The sequence below is a fragment of the Oncorhynchus tshawytscha genome, linkage group LG19 (assembly GCF_018296145.1).
Source record: "Oncorhynchus tshawytscha isolate Ot180627B linkage group LG19, Otsh_v2.0, whole genome shotgun sequence".
NCBI lineage: Eukaryota > Metazoa > Chordata > Actinopteri > Salmoniformes > Salmonidae > Oncorhynchus > Oncorhynchus tshawytscha.
Window position 1 is genome coordinate 41,103,123 of NC_056447.1, and position 14,796 is coordinate 41,117,918.

At 41.4% G+C, this 14,796-nt stretch overlaps 2 protein-coding genes across 4 annotated transcripts; both read left to right on the top strand.

Moving 5' to 3' along the window:
• Positions 1 to 297: 297 nt before the first annotated feature.
• On the top strand, positions 298 to 5,584 carry wee2 (WEE2 oocyte meiosis inhibiting kinase). Of its 3 annotated transcripts, none has more exons than XM_024379888.2 (12): positions 298 to 400; positions 776 to 1,059; positions 1,384 to 1,595; positions 1,739 to 1,796; positions 1,962 to 2,131; positions 2,497 to 2,618; positions 2,765 to 2,911; positions 2,995 to 3,093; positions 3,188 to 3,273; positions 3,358 to 3,528; positions 4,103 to 4,251; positions 4,983 to 5,584. In XM_024379888.2, exons 2-12 carry the CDS (start codon positions 793 to 795, stop codon positions 5,146 to 5,148), a joined length of 1,647 nt encoding a protein of 548 aa, XP_024235656.1. In that variant the 5' UTR covers positions 298 to 400; positions 776 to 792; the 3' UTR covers positions 5,149 to 5,584. The 3 variants fall into 3 exon arrangements, with proteins under 3 accessions (XP_024235656.1, XP_024235657.1, XP_024235655.1); XM_024379887.2 differs by lacking the exon at positions 298 to 400 and adding an exon at positions 401 to 458; XM_024379889.2 differs by lacking the exons at positions 4,103 to 4,251; positions 4,983 to 5,584 and adding an exon at positions 4,020 to 4,101 and having other exon boundaries at positions 398 to 458.
• Positions 5,585 to 7,024: 1,440 nt separating this feature from the next.
• bida (BH3 interacting domain death agonist) lies at positions 7,025 to 13,868 on the top strand. The gene is made up of 4 exons (XM_024379890.2): positions 7,025 to 7,245; positions 7,551 to 7,816; positions 10,254 to 10,387; positions 13,216 to 13,868. The coding sequence occupies exons 2-4, from the start codon at positions 7,561 to 7,563 to the stop codon at positions 13,417 to 13,419; spliced, it is 594 nt and encodes a 197-aa protein (XP_024235658.1). The 5' UTR covers positions 7,025 to 7,245; positions 7,551 to 7,560; the 3' UTR covers positions 13,420 to 13,868.
• Positions 13,869 to 14,796: the final 928 nt, after the last annotated feature.

The window sequence follows — 14,796 nt, forward strand, 5'->3', positions numbered from 1 at the left end:
TGGCCTATTTACATACCGGTATACGTGTGTTCATAAAGCTCCCTTGCTTTTCATGAATGTTATATTTGTAATCTAATGATAGACTGGCCAGAAGTTGTGTTGTTGATGAGTCCATAAATCATTTTAATCGTTGAGAAATATGTTCATTAATAGGACACAGACATTATGTCATTATATGCATTATTTAGAATCATAAAATAAATTGTTTACGCTAAAAATGTTCATACTACTGTGCCTTTAAAATAAGGTGTGTTTATTTATGACATACATTACATTCAGCCAATAGGATGCAGTAAAGAGGTCAATTTGATATATGACGTTTCTAATTAGTTTAAATATAATCCGTTTATTAACATACTCAGCTAAATTCAAACCTGGTGTTCTGGTAGGCAACTTGATCGTAAGTAATTCAGAAGTGTATTCATTCAAACTTTCAAAGCATTGGAAAATATTTAAAAGTAAGGAATACATTATACATTTAGTGCTATTGGAACTTTGTATGATCCAATCGCCTGTCTCCCATTCCCAAACATTAATTTGTTAGTAGGCCATGCGTGTAACCATGTGAGAACTACAAGGGATTCGGGTGTTTTAGTTAAATTATCCCTTTAACAGAAATGAACTAATTTTCAAAAAATAAATGTGTTACCTTGAAAGCAGCCTCCTCCATATTGCTTTCAAGGTAAGGAACAAGTCATTTTCACTAGGTTATCCCTTTATTGACCCTTTGTTTCATCATGGAAGAATCACTTCACTATCAGTGCCTGTCTTCTAGAACTCCTTGAGTCAGGGATGGCCATGGGAAGTGACTGGACGGTGCAAAACTTGGACTTCTCAAGCTGTGGCGAGGAAGAGGGTAGTGACAGCAGTTTGGATGAATGGAGCTCCAGAAATCCTCAGATCCTAAGTCCCAACTCTGTGTGCAGGACACCCATAGTGCAGCGTCATTGCACCAGGAGCTTCACCATATCCCCATCCATCCCAGTTTCACCGACCACCCCCATTCCCTATGCCGCCTGGAGGAAACTGAGGCTCTGTGACTCCCCCAGTACTCCCAAGGTGTGTGGACATTTATCGTATGTATAATATATGCCATTTAGCAGATGCTTTTATCCAAAGCGACTTAGTCATGTGTGCATACATTTTACGTCTGGGTATTCCCAAGAATCAAACCTGCTATCCTGACGTTGCAAACTCCATGCTCTATCAACTTAGCTACAGAGGACCATGCCCTCATGGATCACTTTCTTGATTTCTTTCATCTGAAACTATTCAAATCATCACACATTACAATGTGTAGCTACCTCCAATGTAAAATCCTGGAATTAAGTGCATTTTTACATGTCAGAAGGATTTATTTCTCCACATCCCTCTTCACCCAAGAGTCTGCTGTCCAAGTCAGCTCTGCCCAGTTCCAGCACCAAGATATGCCGCAGTCAGAGGGCTCTGCGTTTCGCCACTTCCACTGACCCTGCCCAGTGCAGCCGCATGCCCTCTGTCAATGTGAACCCCTTCACCCCCGACACGTTCCACAGGACCAGGGAGCACTACAAGAGGAAGAGTCGGAGGAGTGACGATGACGACTATGGATGCAGGTAACCCAACTAAGGGTTCGGTTGTGATTGGAAATGGTATTGTTTTGGTGATTGTGTAATAGCACATGGTAGCAAGGCCATCTGAGTCTCTATAGTGTTTTGAGACTGAGTGGGTTTTGTGAAGTTATCATCTCATCTTTTAGAATGAAACCGAGCCATACGTCATCAGAGGAGGATGATGATGCATTTCTCCCGTCCAAGGTACAAACTATCTTTGTCCATTGAACAGTTGGCTCTCCCTCTCCCCTGCCTGTCCATGGCTCATTTAGTCACTAAGCTCATCTCTTTTGGCCGTTTCCTCTGTCCCTCCTAATTCTGCCATTCACACTCCCACTTCCTGCTTTTGTCCTCCGTCTGTCTGTGCAGAGGCAGGCTGTCCAGGCTTTCATGCTGTCTAGGTATGAGAGTGAATTTCTGGAGCTTGGACACATCGGTGCGGGGGAGTTCGGAGTGGTGTGCAAGTGTGTGAAGAGGCTGGACGGCTGCTTGTACGCCATCAAGCGCTCTCGCCGACCACTTGCCGGGTCTGCCAATGAGTGAGTCAGCACCACCGGCCTCACACTGTTTAAGAATAGCCTGGGCCTTATGATCAGCGTGAGAATAGGAAAACGATAATCTACAACACATGTCAAACTCATTCCACGGAGGGCCGAGTGTCTGCAGGATTTCGCTCCTCCCTTGTACTTGATTGATGAATTTAAGGTCAATAATTAGTGAACTCCCCTCACCTGGTTGTTTAAGACTTAATTGAAAGGGGAAAAACCTGAAACCTGCAGATGCTAGGCCCTCTATGGAATGAGTTTCAAACCCCTGATCTCAAATGTTGAGGGTTGTTGAGATGTTGTATTTTATTATTTGCAGTATGTAATGAGGTTTGTAAATTGTCTCCTTTTGTCCCCAGGCAGCTGGCCTTAAAGGAGGTGTATGCACATGCTGTACTTGGGCATCACCCCCATGTCGTCCGCTATTACTCAGCATGGGCTGAAGATGATCACATGATCATACAGAATGAGTATTGTGATGGTAGATCTAAATGACTGAATATTGGCAGGGGGAAGGAACACTGACTTTTTGGTTGAATAAGTGTTTGTCAATAAGATGGCTGGATTGATGTATGAGACTTTTTGTTTGTTTGCGCATCTCGATGTACTGTGTTGTAAACAATGCAGGTGGGAGTCTCCACGATGCCATATTAGAGAAGGAGGCAAGTGGAGAGCTGTTTCCAGAGCTGGAGTTGAGGGATCTACTTCTGCACGTTTCCATGGGTCTCAAGTATATTCACAGCTCTGGCCTTGTGCACCTAGACATTAAACCCAGTGAGTCTCCTCTTTATTTCTTCTCATTCACAGCAATGTATACTCCTCACTTCCACCGTTTCTCACCCCGCTCTTATTTGTAGGTAATATCTTCATCTGCCAATGCTCGAGCGCAGGTGGAGCGGGTGAGAGTGAGGAGGAAGAGGACGGAGGCCCTTCAACAGGGGTGGTTTATAAAATTGGTAGTAGTTTTTCACTAAATATCACATTTTCTCTCCTAGCTTTGGTGCACTGTGTCATTGAGATGCCATCTATGATTCCTGTTTGTCTTTGCAGGTGACCTGGGCCATGTGACATCCAGCAGCAGTCCACAAGTAGAGGAGGGGGACAGCCGCTTCCTCGCCAGCGAGGTCCTGCATGAGGTACGGTAAAAGTTGTGGCTCTATTGACTACTTATGTTTGTTTGAATGTACACCTTGTATCTCCTGCTTCTCCCTGCTGCCCAGGACTACAGCAATCTGCCTAAGGCGGACATATTTGCACTAGGCCTGACTGTGCTGCTGGCAGCAGGGTCGCCCCCTCTCCCTCAGAATGGAGATGAATGGCACAGTCTCAGACGGGCACAGTTACCCAGCCTGCCCCAGGAGCTCTCCCCTGCTTTCAGAAGTCTCATTCAGGTACCACATGTACCCATAATTTACTTAACTGTACTTGTTTTGGTCATGTCTGCACTCTTCTACCTTTTTTCTTTTACACCATCTTGTTTTGTTTTTCTCCTTGGTGCGCTTTGTATGTGATCTATGGAGCTTCTTATGAAATGCCAGCTGAATATATTTTTTTGTAATCCAAATTAAATCACATTTTATTGATCATGTGCTGAATGCAGCTGGTGTAGACTTTATAGTGAAATAATTGCTTATGAGCCTTTCCCAATAATGCAGAGTCTTTAAAATAGTAACTAACATGATGAATAAAATACAGAAGAATGGAGCTATGTACAGGGAGTACCAGATCAATGTAGGCCATCATTGTAAATAAGAAATTGTTCGTAATTGTCTTGCCTAGTTAAAATAAAAATGTGCAGAGGTATTCACAGTTTAGGAAGGGACAGATATTAACCAGTACCACACAAAGTTAAGTCAACACATTGCTTTGCTTTTCATTCTAGATCGACAAATGTTCCATGGTTTATCTCTTGCCTTTGCTACATTAGCAGCTGTTTGGGATAAGCTGTCTTTGTGTGTCTGTCAGACTCTACTGGATCCGGAGCCATCTCAACGACCCTCTGCGTCAGCGCTATGCAGACAACCTGTTTTGAGGAAGGAGAGGACTGGGAAGCTTGCTGCTCAACTGCGCAGAGAGCTCAATGTGGAGAGGTTCAGGACAGCCATGCTGGAAAAGTGAGGGCAGAGATGTCGTTTGCATAGAAGTTGGTTGAACTCTCCATTAGGGGGTGCAGTTAATATGAAACAGAAAAAAATGTATTTCTCCCCTGTGGCACAAAAGCAGTGCTGGAAAAAGTACCCAATTGTCATACATTAGTAAAAGTAAAGATGGTTTAACAGAAAATGACTCAAGTAAAACTCACCTAGTAAAATACTACCTGATTAAATTTATTTGATTTTTAAATACATTTAAGTACCAACAGTGTAAATAATTTCAAATTCCTTATGGCAAACCAGATGGCATGATTTTGTTTTTTGTTCGCGGATAGTCTGGGGCACACTCCAACACAACATAATTTACAAATTAAGCATTTGTGTTTAATGAGTGCCAAATCAGGCAGTCGGGATGATCAGGGATGTTCTCTTGATACGTGTGTGAATTGGACCATTTTCCTGTCCTGCTTAGCATTCAAAAAAGTACTTCTGGGTGTCAGGGGAAAATGTATGGAATAAAACTTATTTTCTTTAGGAATGTAATGGTGTAAAGTACAGAACCCCAAAATGACTTAAGTAGTATTTGAAGTTCTTTATACCACTGCACAATTCCTGCTGGTTGTTTTATATAATGACTTGATCAGTAAGGCTGGGGTACATAAAGTATGAGACTGAAGAAATGATTTATGCTTTCAAACTATTAAAGTGAATTATTCCATGTGCATAAACACCCTCTCTTGATTCCTCCACAGAGAGCTGCAGGAGGCTCGTTTGTCAACACTGTCCCCACAGCAGGCTTTTCCCCCTAGTCTACAGCATCCCATTAATACAGGGTCTTTGCCCAAAGCTGGGCGGAGGCTGGTCGGTAGGAATGCTGCCCGGTCCATGAGCTTTGGATGCCCAGGGTATGGAGTGTGAAAGGTGATCACATGCTGGGCCTTATTGGAAGTACCAGAACACTGATTTTCCTTGCTGCAAAGTATTGGACTTTCCCCTGACTCAAGGGACTTCTTAGACTGGCTCAATGTAACTTGGTGAGCAGCAAGGTAAAAAGTTACCTAGAAGAGCCTGTGGTGGTTTTATTTTGTGCATCAGTGTCGTAGAATCGCAGTATGTTGGACTAATTTATATCAAAGCGGGAAGGATTTGATGCAAAACTCCATTAATTCCTTGTGTAGCACTTCTGCCGTTCAGTGTTTAACATTTGTGGAGTAGTAGGTTTTACTTTGCAATAATTTGGGCCATTGAGAACTGCTGCAGACACCAGTGAGTGCAATGCCAAGTCAGCAATGTTTTATTAACATCAGTGATTTGTTGCTTTTTACAATGTAAATAAACTTTTAAGGTCTTATGAAATGGCCCTCAGGCTTGAGTTCTTTGTAATATGTTTAGATGTTTCAGTGGTCTACACTTTCAAAGCCAGAGTATTTCATCATAAGGACACTAGAAACATGTAGTTTAGCTGCTTTACATGTTTGTCTTTCATTAAAGTCACACTTTAATTGTTTATCAAAGGGCATCGGAATTACGGAAACCACATTAACTGTGGGACTTTCCAGAGGATTTAGGAGTTTATCTATTGGTACAGAACTGTGTTAATATAACTGGTGGAAGGACAGATTTTATTTCAAGGGGTAGCCACTTGCATGTTTATTACTAATATGCATGTTAATTTCTCTGACTGTAAACCACCAGAGTTAACAATTTGTGTGATTAGACCTAAACCAATACCCTTGTTTGGGGTCAGTATTTTACATTTGACCTAAAATGTCGTTCAACATTAAATGCAAGGATAAAGCAGTCACTCATCACACTTAACCATATTTGCAATTTTTTTTTTGTTTTTTTTGCGTCATTTTACAATTGACCAATGTTTTGCTCAGTAAAAGGTTTGGTCCCGACTCCTAGCATGACTTTACTTCCTTATCTTGCAGTCACAGCACTGGGTTGAAGGGAAAACCCCACAAGTATATCACGTGTGCGTATGGAAGATTCAAAACAATTTGGGTTACATAATCCTTCCATTAAAATCGAGTTTTTGTTAATTGGTCAGCGCAGGTCATGAAATGGGAGAATTATTGTATGCTACTGTAAATCCTTGTTTTTGGACCAGCTATTGCGTGTGGTTAGGGCATGTCACTTTTTATTACAGCATGCAAACTCGCGTATTTTTCTTGTTGAAAGAAACCTGGTATTATTGATCTGAGGATAGCCTGTATGTATGCAATTTGGTTTAGGATTTAGAAAAACGTCAGCAGGGCTGGAATGGTTTACAATCACGTTTTGCCCTATTTAATAAGTAGCCCATTTCAATTGAGTCTTCAAAAATTAGCTTCGCAATTAATTTGGATCTTCCGAGAAATGGCACACACACTATAGTACTTACAATGACGGAGTTCGGTTAATCCCGCCTGGACGCCCGTGTAGGCGTGTTTTGCATCGAAACTGAGGGTATTCGATTTGGAACCGGTTAGCCTCTCGGGGTAAATCAGTTGCCCCGTTTAAAGCCCACGGTGGCGTCGGCATAAAGCAAAAGTGACTTAAGCACGTGTAATTAGTATGATTCGGTGTTTTCCAATGCAAAAGTGATAACGCTTTATCTGCCTTCCCAATTAAAATAGAAAATAAAAAAATGTATTTAATAGAAAATAGATGTTTCTGGATAATGCACCATGCTTTGACAAATGACCAAGCGGCGCAGATAGTGTTATATTTGAGAAAGAGCGCCTCCCTCACCGCTTTTGATCTCATGTCACGGGCCATGGGCGGTACTCCACGACCCAGCGTAATCGAATCAGCCCAATGTAGCCACATATGTAGTAAAACCAGTCCGCAGTGGGGGGAAATGTCCCAAACCCCCAATTTTCCCAAACTGATGGGGTGCGTGTGTGTTGTCTGGAAAGCAAGGCGAACAGCTCTGACTCGGCGGTGTCAATCAGCGTGTGTTGTTAGCTATTTCAAGTTGTAATAAGCAAGCTGAACTTTACCAGCCAATATATTTAGTGTTTTTTGACGGTGAGTGAACAGAGAAAATGTTAGTATTGAGTGTATTGCTATTTGCTAGCATCAACACGGGCAAACGTTACGTTAAATAGCTAGCTAACGTTAGCTAGCTAGACTTGTTTTGTTCGCACACAATTGAATCGAATGTAGCGCGCTTCTACTGGTTAACTACTTAGCTGCTGACTGTATCCTCTTGGTAACGTTAAGCTAGCTAGTAAATACTTTGGTGAAAATGCATTCGTAGGAAACTAACTTTAGAGCTAGTTTATATCTGATGAAATTGCAATTGATAGATTATGTTATGCTTTTCCCTGTAGAAGAACAGCGATGGACTGTGGGGATGTTCAGTGCACTCCCCTGGTCTTTCTGACTTTCCTTCAACAGCAGAGCTGCAGCAGTGCGGAGCTCCGCATAGAGCTGGACTCATTGGCCCGGGAGCTGAAGCTAACCCAGGACATAAACGGCAATGGTCTGGGTCTTAACATCCACGAGGAGGGCGAGCTTCAGACAGATGGACACTTCTGCAGCAGCAGTAGTATCTTACTAGAGGGGCTTGAGCCTCGGGCTGCGCTGGCATGGCCCGGTGAGTTGGTTTGTTTTCGTTTTTCTTTTTATAGTATGATTGAAATTCCATCAGTCACATTCACTTAGTTTTGACAAGTCAAGACCTGCAGACTGTAAGGTCCTGACATTTCTGTCAAAAAATAGTTAGTCACATATATTTGATCTTCATATGTATGTGAAGTAAATTTTAAAGCTGCGATATGTAACTGTCAGGCGGCTAGACCAAATTCACATAGAACAGTCTGTTATAGAGCTGTTATTCTCATTGAAAGCAAGTCTTAGAAGCAGTAAATCTGTTTTAGGTGTGCTATTTCTATGCTTCCCGTTGTCAAGTTTCGTTTTTGCTTCTTTTACTTTTGTAACCGCTGAAAATACTATTTTTGGTTATGGGTAAGATCTCACAGCAGTTTAGATGGTACAATGATTCTCTACGCCAGGAAATGGCGGAGTGATTTCTGCATAGTACATTGTAAAGTGAAAAAAATGTAAAGCTCTATCTGTATAAACCGATTTGAACTTGGTGCTTTTAGGTTCTATCTTTAATCACAAGCCTGAACAAATACACATGTATTTGCCATCTCTCTATGTATGGTCTAGGGCAGGCTAGTCAAGCCAGCAATAATGCCACTCAAGCAAAAAACAGTCAGTAATCTTAAAGTAAATGATGTTGTCACATCATTGTTCAGTGACCGTAATTCAGCTGATGATCATAATACATTTCTTAATGTATTTAAGTGTTATTCTATTTTACTAAGATATAACACTATCATTAATGTATTCAAATAGCTATAGTTTTCTTAACTCAACATGTTTAATTCAGAAGTGTCAGAACCTCAAAACCAGATTGACATTTCAGAACCATAAGGTTCTATCTACAATTGCATCCCCTAAAAAACAGATTTACAAATGTCTCAGGATTTTGATAGTCTGCACTTTAGGTACCTTTTTTAAAGTAAGGACCTTAATGGGTTATGAACGAGGAATTCTCTACAAAACTGTTCTGGGATGTGAAATCTCTGACGCTCAATATCTCAGAACTATGCTATGTGCAGATTGAACCTTAATCCCAAAGTCACAAAATGTCTTTCTGAATGAATGACACTACTGGTGACAGGTTTCAAATGCACCTTGGTAAATTAGTTACCTTAACATGACTCAGGGAATAAGTATGGGCTTGATAGACCCTTACAAGTTTGATTCTATATTGTTTTGTGCTTAAATCCAGATTAAACAAGCAGAATATAGGTAACTGGAAGGTCATGAGTTGTTGGTCTGTGTTCTTTGCAAACATGGTAGCAGAATTAATCCCTAGTTGGGTGCCTTACACTAATTTCAGACACGATGTAAGACAATGTTTTTTTGACCCCCTTTCAAACAGACCCTTATTGATCACGTATTTGCTGGTATACCCCTTTTATACATTCAGTGCGTAACTGGCAAATTGGGAGGTTTGGCGGGTGTTGTTAAACGATGGGGTCTGTTTGCATTACAAATTAGGGAGGTGTTAAAGGCCCAATGCTGCTGTTTTTATATACATATCAAAACATTTATGGGTAGCAATTAAGTACCTTACTATAATACATTAGCAGTGAGCTTTGGAACTCTTTTTGTTATTGGTCTATTAACCAATTTACCACATGGTGATGTCACCATGGAAAGCCGAAACTTCCGCCCATGCAAACCTGCTGATTATAAGGTCCTGTGTAGATTGTACTTTCAACCAGCAACTATCAGGAAATAACACTGATACATTTCTTTCACAATTTTATAGCTTTAGTTTAATCAGCTGTTGTACAATATGATACAAAACACGGGGAAATGTAATTTTGATTGCACTGGACCTTTAAAAAATGGTATGTTAATGAGTTTACCTACAAAAAAAGCAGAGAACCATTCACACCGACCTAATACCTGTATTTGGTTACACACCCTGTGAAAATGCAGGTATCATGACTAGATCTTTATGCAGGTTTTATTTTACCATGGGGCAATTTCATGGTAAAATAATGATTCTGAGACTATGCCAAAAAAAAAATTACAAAGTTCAACAAACCATACAACTCTATGCACAAGGATGACTTGTATGGTTTGTTTAACTTTGCAATCATTGGTTTTTGTTTGGCATACATTTTAAAGTGAAACATCTGAGTTCCAGCATTCTGTTACTGTGGAATTGCCCCATGGTTTTTACCCCCTACCCCTTTCAGATATGGAAAAAAGCTGGCATGGTAAAATAGTGGGATTTTTGTCTGTATATGAAAAGGATATTAGAAAAGGGGCAGTATATGTACTGCTGTACATCTTAGCTTTATTGTACTATGTGACAGGGATCTGGCACATCTGGGTTGAACTCTTGTGTAAGTGATTGAAAATGATACTGTGTTGACATCAAATTGTGGATACTTTAGCTGTTCATATTCAATATGATTTTGACTAACATGCTCTTTGCCCTCCAGATAACCCTGCCGATGAAGAAGCCCTGAGAGGTGTCGCTGCAGGGCTGATTGAAATAGCTGATCAGCTTGAGCGTAGTGTGATGGCCCAGGCTGCTGAGAATCTGACCAAGAAACTGCAGAAGTATTCCACTGGGGTAAGTTTCTGGAATCCTTGTTACTTGGATTGCTCAGAATTTTACTGAACAAAAATATAAGGGCAACATGTAAAGTGTTGGTTCCATATTTCATGACCTGAAATAAAAATCCTAGATTTTTTTCCATGTGCACAAAAGGCTTATTTCTCTCACATTTTGTGCACAAATTTGATTACATTTTTGTTAGTGAGCATTTCTCCTTTTCCAAGATAATCCATCCACCTAACAGGTGTGGCATATCAAGAAGCTGGCAAATCCCCCTGGATAGATGACAAATTAAAAAATTATATGGTTGAGGGATGAGGCAAATAAGTCTGACAACACAGCAGACTGGCAAACATACAGTAAATGTAGAAACCACTAAACAGAAAGAAGATACTATACTATGTAACAGTTAAATTATATATAAAATGATAGTTCTGGAGAACTTTCAATTAAATCCTAGGCAAGAAAGCTAACTCGGTTCCATCCTTCATTGAGGCAGATGGCTTGTTTATAACAAAACCCTTTGATATTGCCAACTACTTTAATAACTTTTTTGTTGACAAAAATATAAATAAGGACAAACCACCCCGTACTGAAAACCTGGATGGTAAATTGCTGAGGTTGGTTGTGGAATACTTTGACTCCTGTTTGCCACATCTTCAATTTTAGTCTAGAAAACAGTGTGTGCCCTCAGACATGGGGGAGGCAAAGGTCATTACGCTGCCCAAGAATAGCAGAGCACCCTTTAATGGTTCAAACAGCCGACCAATCAGCCTGTTAAGTGCTTAGCAAACTTTTGGATTTTTTTTTTGATCAAATAGTTATTTTACAGAAAACTAGTTAACAAACTTTCAGCATGCTTAATGGGAAGGGCTCAGCATGCTCGGCACTGACACAAATGACTGATGATTGGCTGAAAGAAATTGATAGTAAGAAGATTGAAAGCTTTTTTTTTATACTTCAGTGCAGCTTTTGATGTCATTGATCCTAACATATTGCTGAAAAACGTAGGTGTTATGGATTTGCATCCTCTGCCTTATAATGGATAGAAAACAGAGGGTGTTCGTTAATGGAAGCTTCTCTCATGCAAATTCAGTTGTGTGGTGTACCTCAGGGCAGCCGAGCCGGCTAGGGCCATTATTGTTGTCTGTTTTTACCATTGACCTTCCACCGACCTTGAATAAAGCCTGTGTGTCTATGTACGCTGATGACTCAACAGTATACATGTCAGTAGCAACCAATTACCTTCAGAAGTCACATAATTAGTTTGATTGCACACAGGTGGACTTTAAGTGTCACATGATCTAAGTGTATATATACACCTGTTCTGAAAGGCCCCAGAGTCTGCAACACCACTAAGCAGGGGGCACCATGAAGACCAAGGAGCGCTCCAAACAGGTCAGGGACAAAGTTGTGGAGAAGTACAGATCAGGGTCGGGTTATAAAAAAATATCTGAAACTTTGAACATCCCACGGAGCACCATTCAATCGACTGGTCTATCGATGTCACCGCACGAAGAGGCAAAAACAGACTTACCCCCCGTTAACTGTCAATTGCCGTGTCCGCAGCCAGCCCAACCACTCACTGGACCCATATGTTCACTTGGCTACGCATGCCTCTCTCTAATCAATATGCCTTGTCCATTACTGTCCTGGTTAGCGATTTACTGTCCTATTTCACTGTAGAGCCTCTAGCCCTGCTCAATATGCCTTAACCAACCATGTTGTTCCACCTCCTACATATGCGATGACATTAACTGGTTTAAACATCGAGACTATATCTCTCTTCATTACTCAATGCCTAGGTTTACCTCCAATGTACTCACATCCTACCTTACCTTTGTCTGTACACTATGCCTTGAATCTATGCTTTCCTGTCCAGAAGCCCAAACTCTCTGTTCTGAACGTGCTAGACGGCCAGTTCATATAGTCTTTAGCCGTACCCTTATCCTACTTCTCCTCTGTTCCTCTGGTGATGTGGAGGTTAATCCAGGTCCTGCAGTGCCTAGCTCCACTCCCACCCCCCAGGTGCTCTCATTTGTTGACTTCTGTAAATGTAAAAGCCTTGGTTTTATGCATGTTAACATTAGAAGCCTACTCCCTAAGTTTGTTTTACACTCTGCCAACCCAGATGTCTTAGCCGTGTCTGAATCCTGGCTTAGGAAAACCACCAAAAACCCTGAACTCCATTGCTAACTATAACGTTTTCCTCCAAGATAGAACTGCAAAGATGTTCTGTATTACTTTAAGTCTGTACCCAAACAATTTGAGCTTCTACTTCTAAAAATTCACCTTTCCAGAAACACGTCTCTCACTGTTGCCGCTTGCTATAGACCTCCCTCTGCCCCCAGCTGTGCCCTCAATAACCTACCTCCGTCATTTTTAGAGAATTTGGCAGTACATCCAACCATCTCAGACCACGTGTAACCATGCCAGCCCAGGATCTTAACATCCGGCTTCTTCTTGGGATCGTCTGAGACCAGCCACCTGAGCAGCTGATGAAACTGGAGTATTTCTGTCTGTAATAAAGCCCTTTTTGTGAGGGAATAACACATTGGCTGGGCCCGGCTCCCCAGTGGGTGGCTGCTCCCCTGCCTGGTCATGTGAAATCCAATAGATTTCAATTGACCGATTTCCTTATGAACTGTAACTCAGTAAAACCATTAATTTTTGCATGTTGCATTTAGATTTTTGTTCAGTGTAGATATGTTTGTCTAGGAATGTATGTCCAAATCATGGTGTTGCTGCTGTGAATTGAAACCACAGGGGTTATAAAATATAATCTAGTAACGGGTATAAATTCAATCCATAAGTATGTCACGGGTCTGTCTGTGTTTCCCCAGCTATGGAAGCACCACCTAGCCCTGGAAGTGGAATGGGTGAAGAAGCAGGGCCTGGGCCCCGTGCTGGACTATCTACCCCAAGAGAAGGTGATCATGGCCCTCACTCTGACCCTGGTGAAGGGGGTGTGTGAGCACGCCCCACTACTGCTCCGTAATCTGTTCAGCACAGCAGTTCAGTTCATAAACCCGGCCGTGGCCAGGTGACTTCAAAACAGACCACAAACTCTACGGACTCCCCACTCAGGGCGTACACTGAGCCTGATGCTTGATTACCAATCAGTAGTGAGTGGGCCATTTAGTTTAGTTCAGGGGCACATTCATTTTCTTAACAAGCTGCTCCATAAATAACTTTCGATCATTTTTGTGAAAAGATAGTGTTTGCCGCTGGATTTGGAAACTTCAGTGCTTTATTTGACCAGTTCTGATACTGAAAGGGATGGAGAAGTGTCATGCATCGTCTGCTGTTTTCACTTCCACATTGTGCTTAAATGATTTCTGTAACAAGTTCTCCCAACAGTTTTGTAACAATACATGGCTTCCTCAAAGGGGATGAATCCCCTTTTGTTTCAAAGTCCATGTTAGTGTTTGAGAAATGCCTTTGTTTGTTGTATGCATAGATCCATTTAAAAATAAAATTAAGAGTAATAAAATGATTTAAGGGAGAAACATTTTATTAACTTGTTCATGTGTCCAAAACCACAACAACGCAGTTTACATGATGTATTCTGGTCTCAAACTGCACATATAGGGAACTTGGTGAAGTGCCAAAATGGGGATTTGACATCCATACTGTACTTTCCAGGTACATTTCAGACAATTTGCATACCTATTATCTAACTGATGTACATTTGCATTCGATGGAACAAAACCATTTATGGTCATTTGTCTCTCCCACACAACTACCCCAAACCACACATGGTTGTATTTACACTTGGCTAAACAGAAGTGAGTTGTGTGCATCTTTAATTTTGACATTGACCAAGTTAGCTGTGGGAATCCACTGACCAGTGAACAAAGCTGGAACCACTACTACTTTAACTTGGATCAAGTGGTTGCATTTCATGCTCCAGACCTGAGTGCCCAGAAAAAAAAATATATTTTTTTGTACTCTTGACACCTGAGGCCTACAGTGTAGATTTTATTTTTAGATTCACATTGTACCCAACTAACAGGAAGATATGTTTCCCTTAGTGGGAATGTTGCATATGTTGATTGTCTGTGGCAGGGCTGACATGTGTCTTTCCTACTCTTCAAGTTGTGGACAGACCTCCACTCTGACTTGAGAAAATGGAGGGAGCTGAACCCTTCAAGAAAAGGTTAGGTAGCAGTGGGAAGAAGCCAGCACACGCAGCTGTTAAGCTTTGTAAGTCTCTGTACTGTACAAGGTAGGCACACTATGGGGTTACAGCGGAATGGCAAGGCAGTGCTGGGTGGGCAGTTTGGGCCAGCCGAGGGGACAACAAACGGTACCTGGCAAAACATAGGGGTCTGACAGGGTAGCTGAAGAAAGGCAGTCCCTGTGAAGTTAGACTGGGGGAGTTGGGAATGAGAGCATAAATTGATTCAAGATTAAACTAATTC

Bases quoted from the DNA above. Each gene is read 5' to 3' on its own strand.
- wee2 (XM_024379888.2), top strand. From the start codon at position 793: ATGGCCATGGGAAGTGACTGGACGGTGCAAAACTTGGACTTCTCAAGC. The intron at 2,132-2,496 runs GTGAGTCAGCAC...TTTTGTCCCCAG, and splicing joins CTTGCCGGGTCTGCCAATGA to GCAGCTGGCCTTAAAGGAGG. The intron at 3,274-3,357 runs GTACGGTAAAAG...CCTGCTGCCCAG, and splicing joins CCAGCGAGGTCCTGCATGAG to GACTACAGCAATCTGCCTAA.
- bida (XM_024379890.2), top strand. From the start codon at position 7,561: ATGGACTGTGGGGATGTTCAGTGCACTCCCCTGGTCTTTCTGACTTTC. The intron at 7,817-10,253 runs GTGAGTTGGTTT...TTTGCCCTCCAG, and splicing joins GGCTGCGCTGGCATGGCCCG to ATAACCCTGCCGATGAAGAA. The intron at 10,388-13,215 runs GTAAGTTTCTGG...GTGTTTCCCCAG, and splicing joins TGCAGAAGTATTCCACTGGG to CTATGGAAGCACCACCTAGC.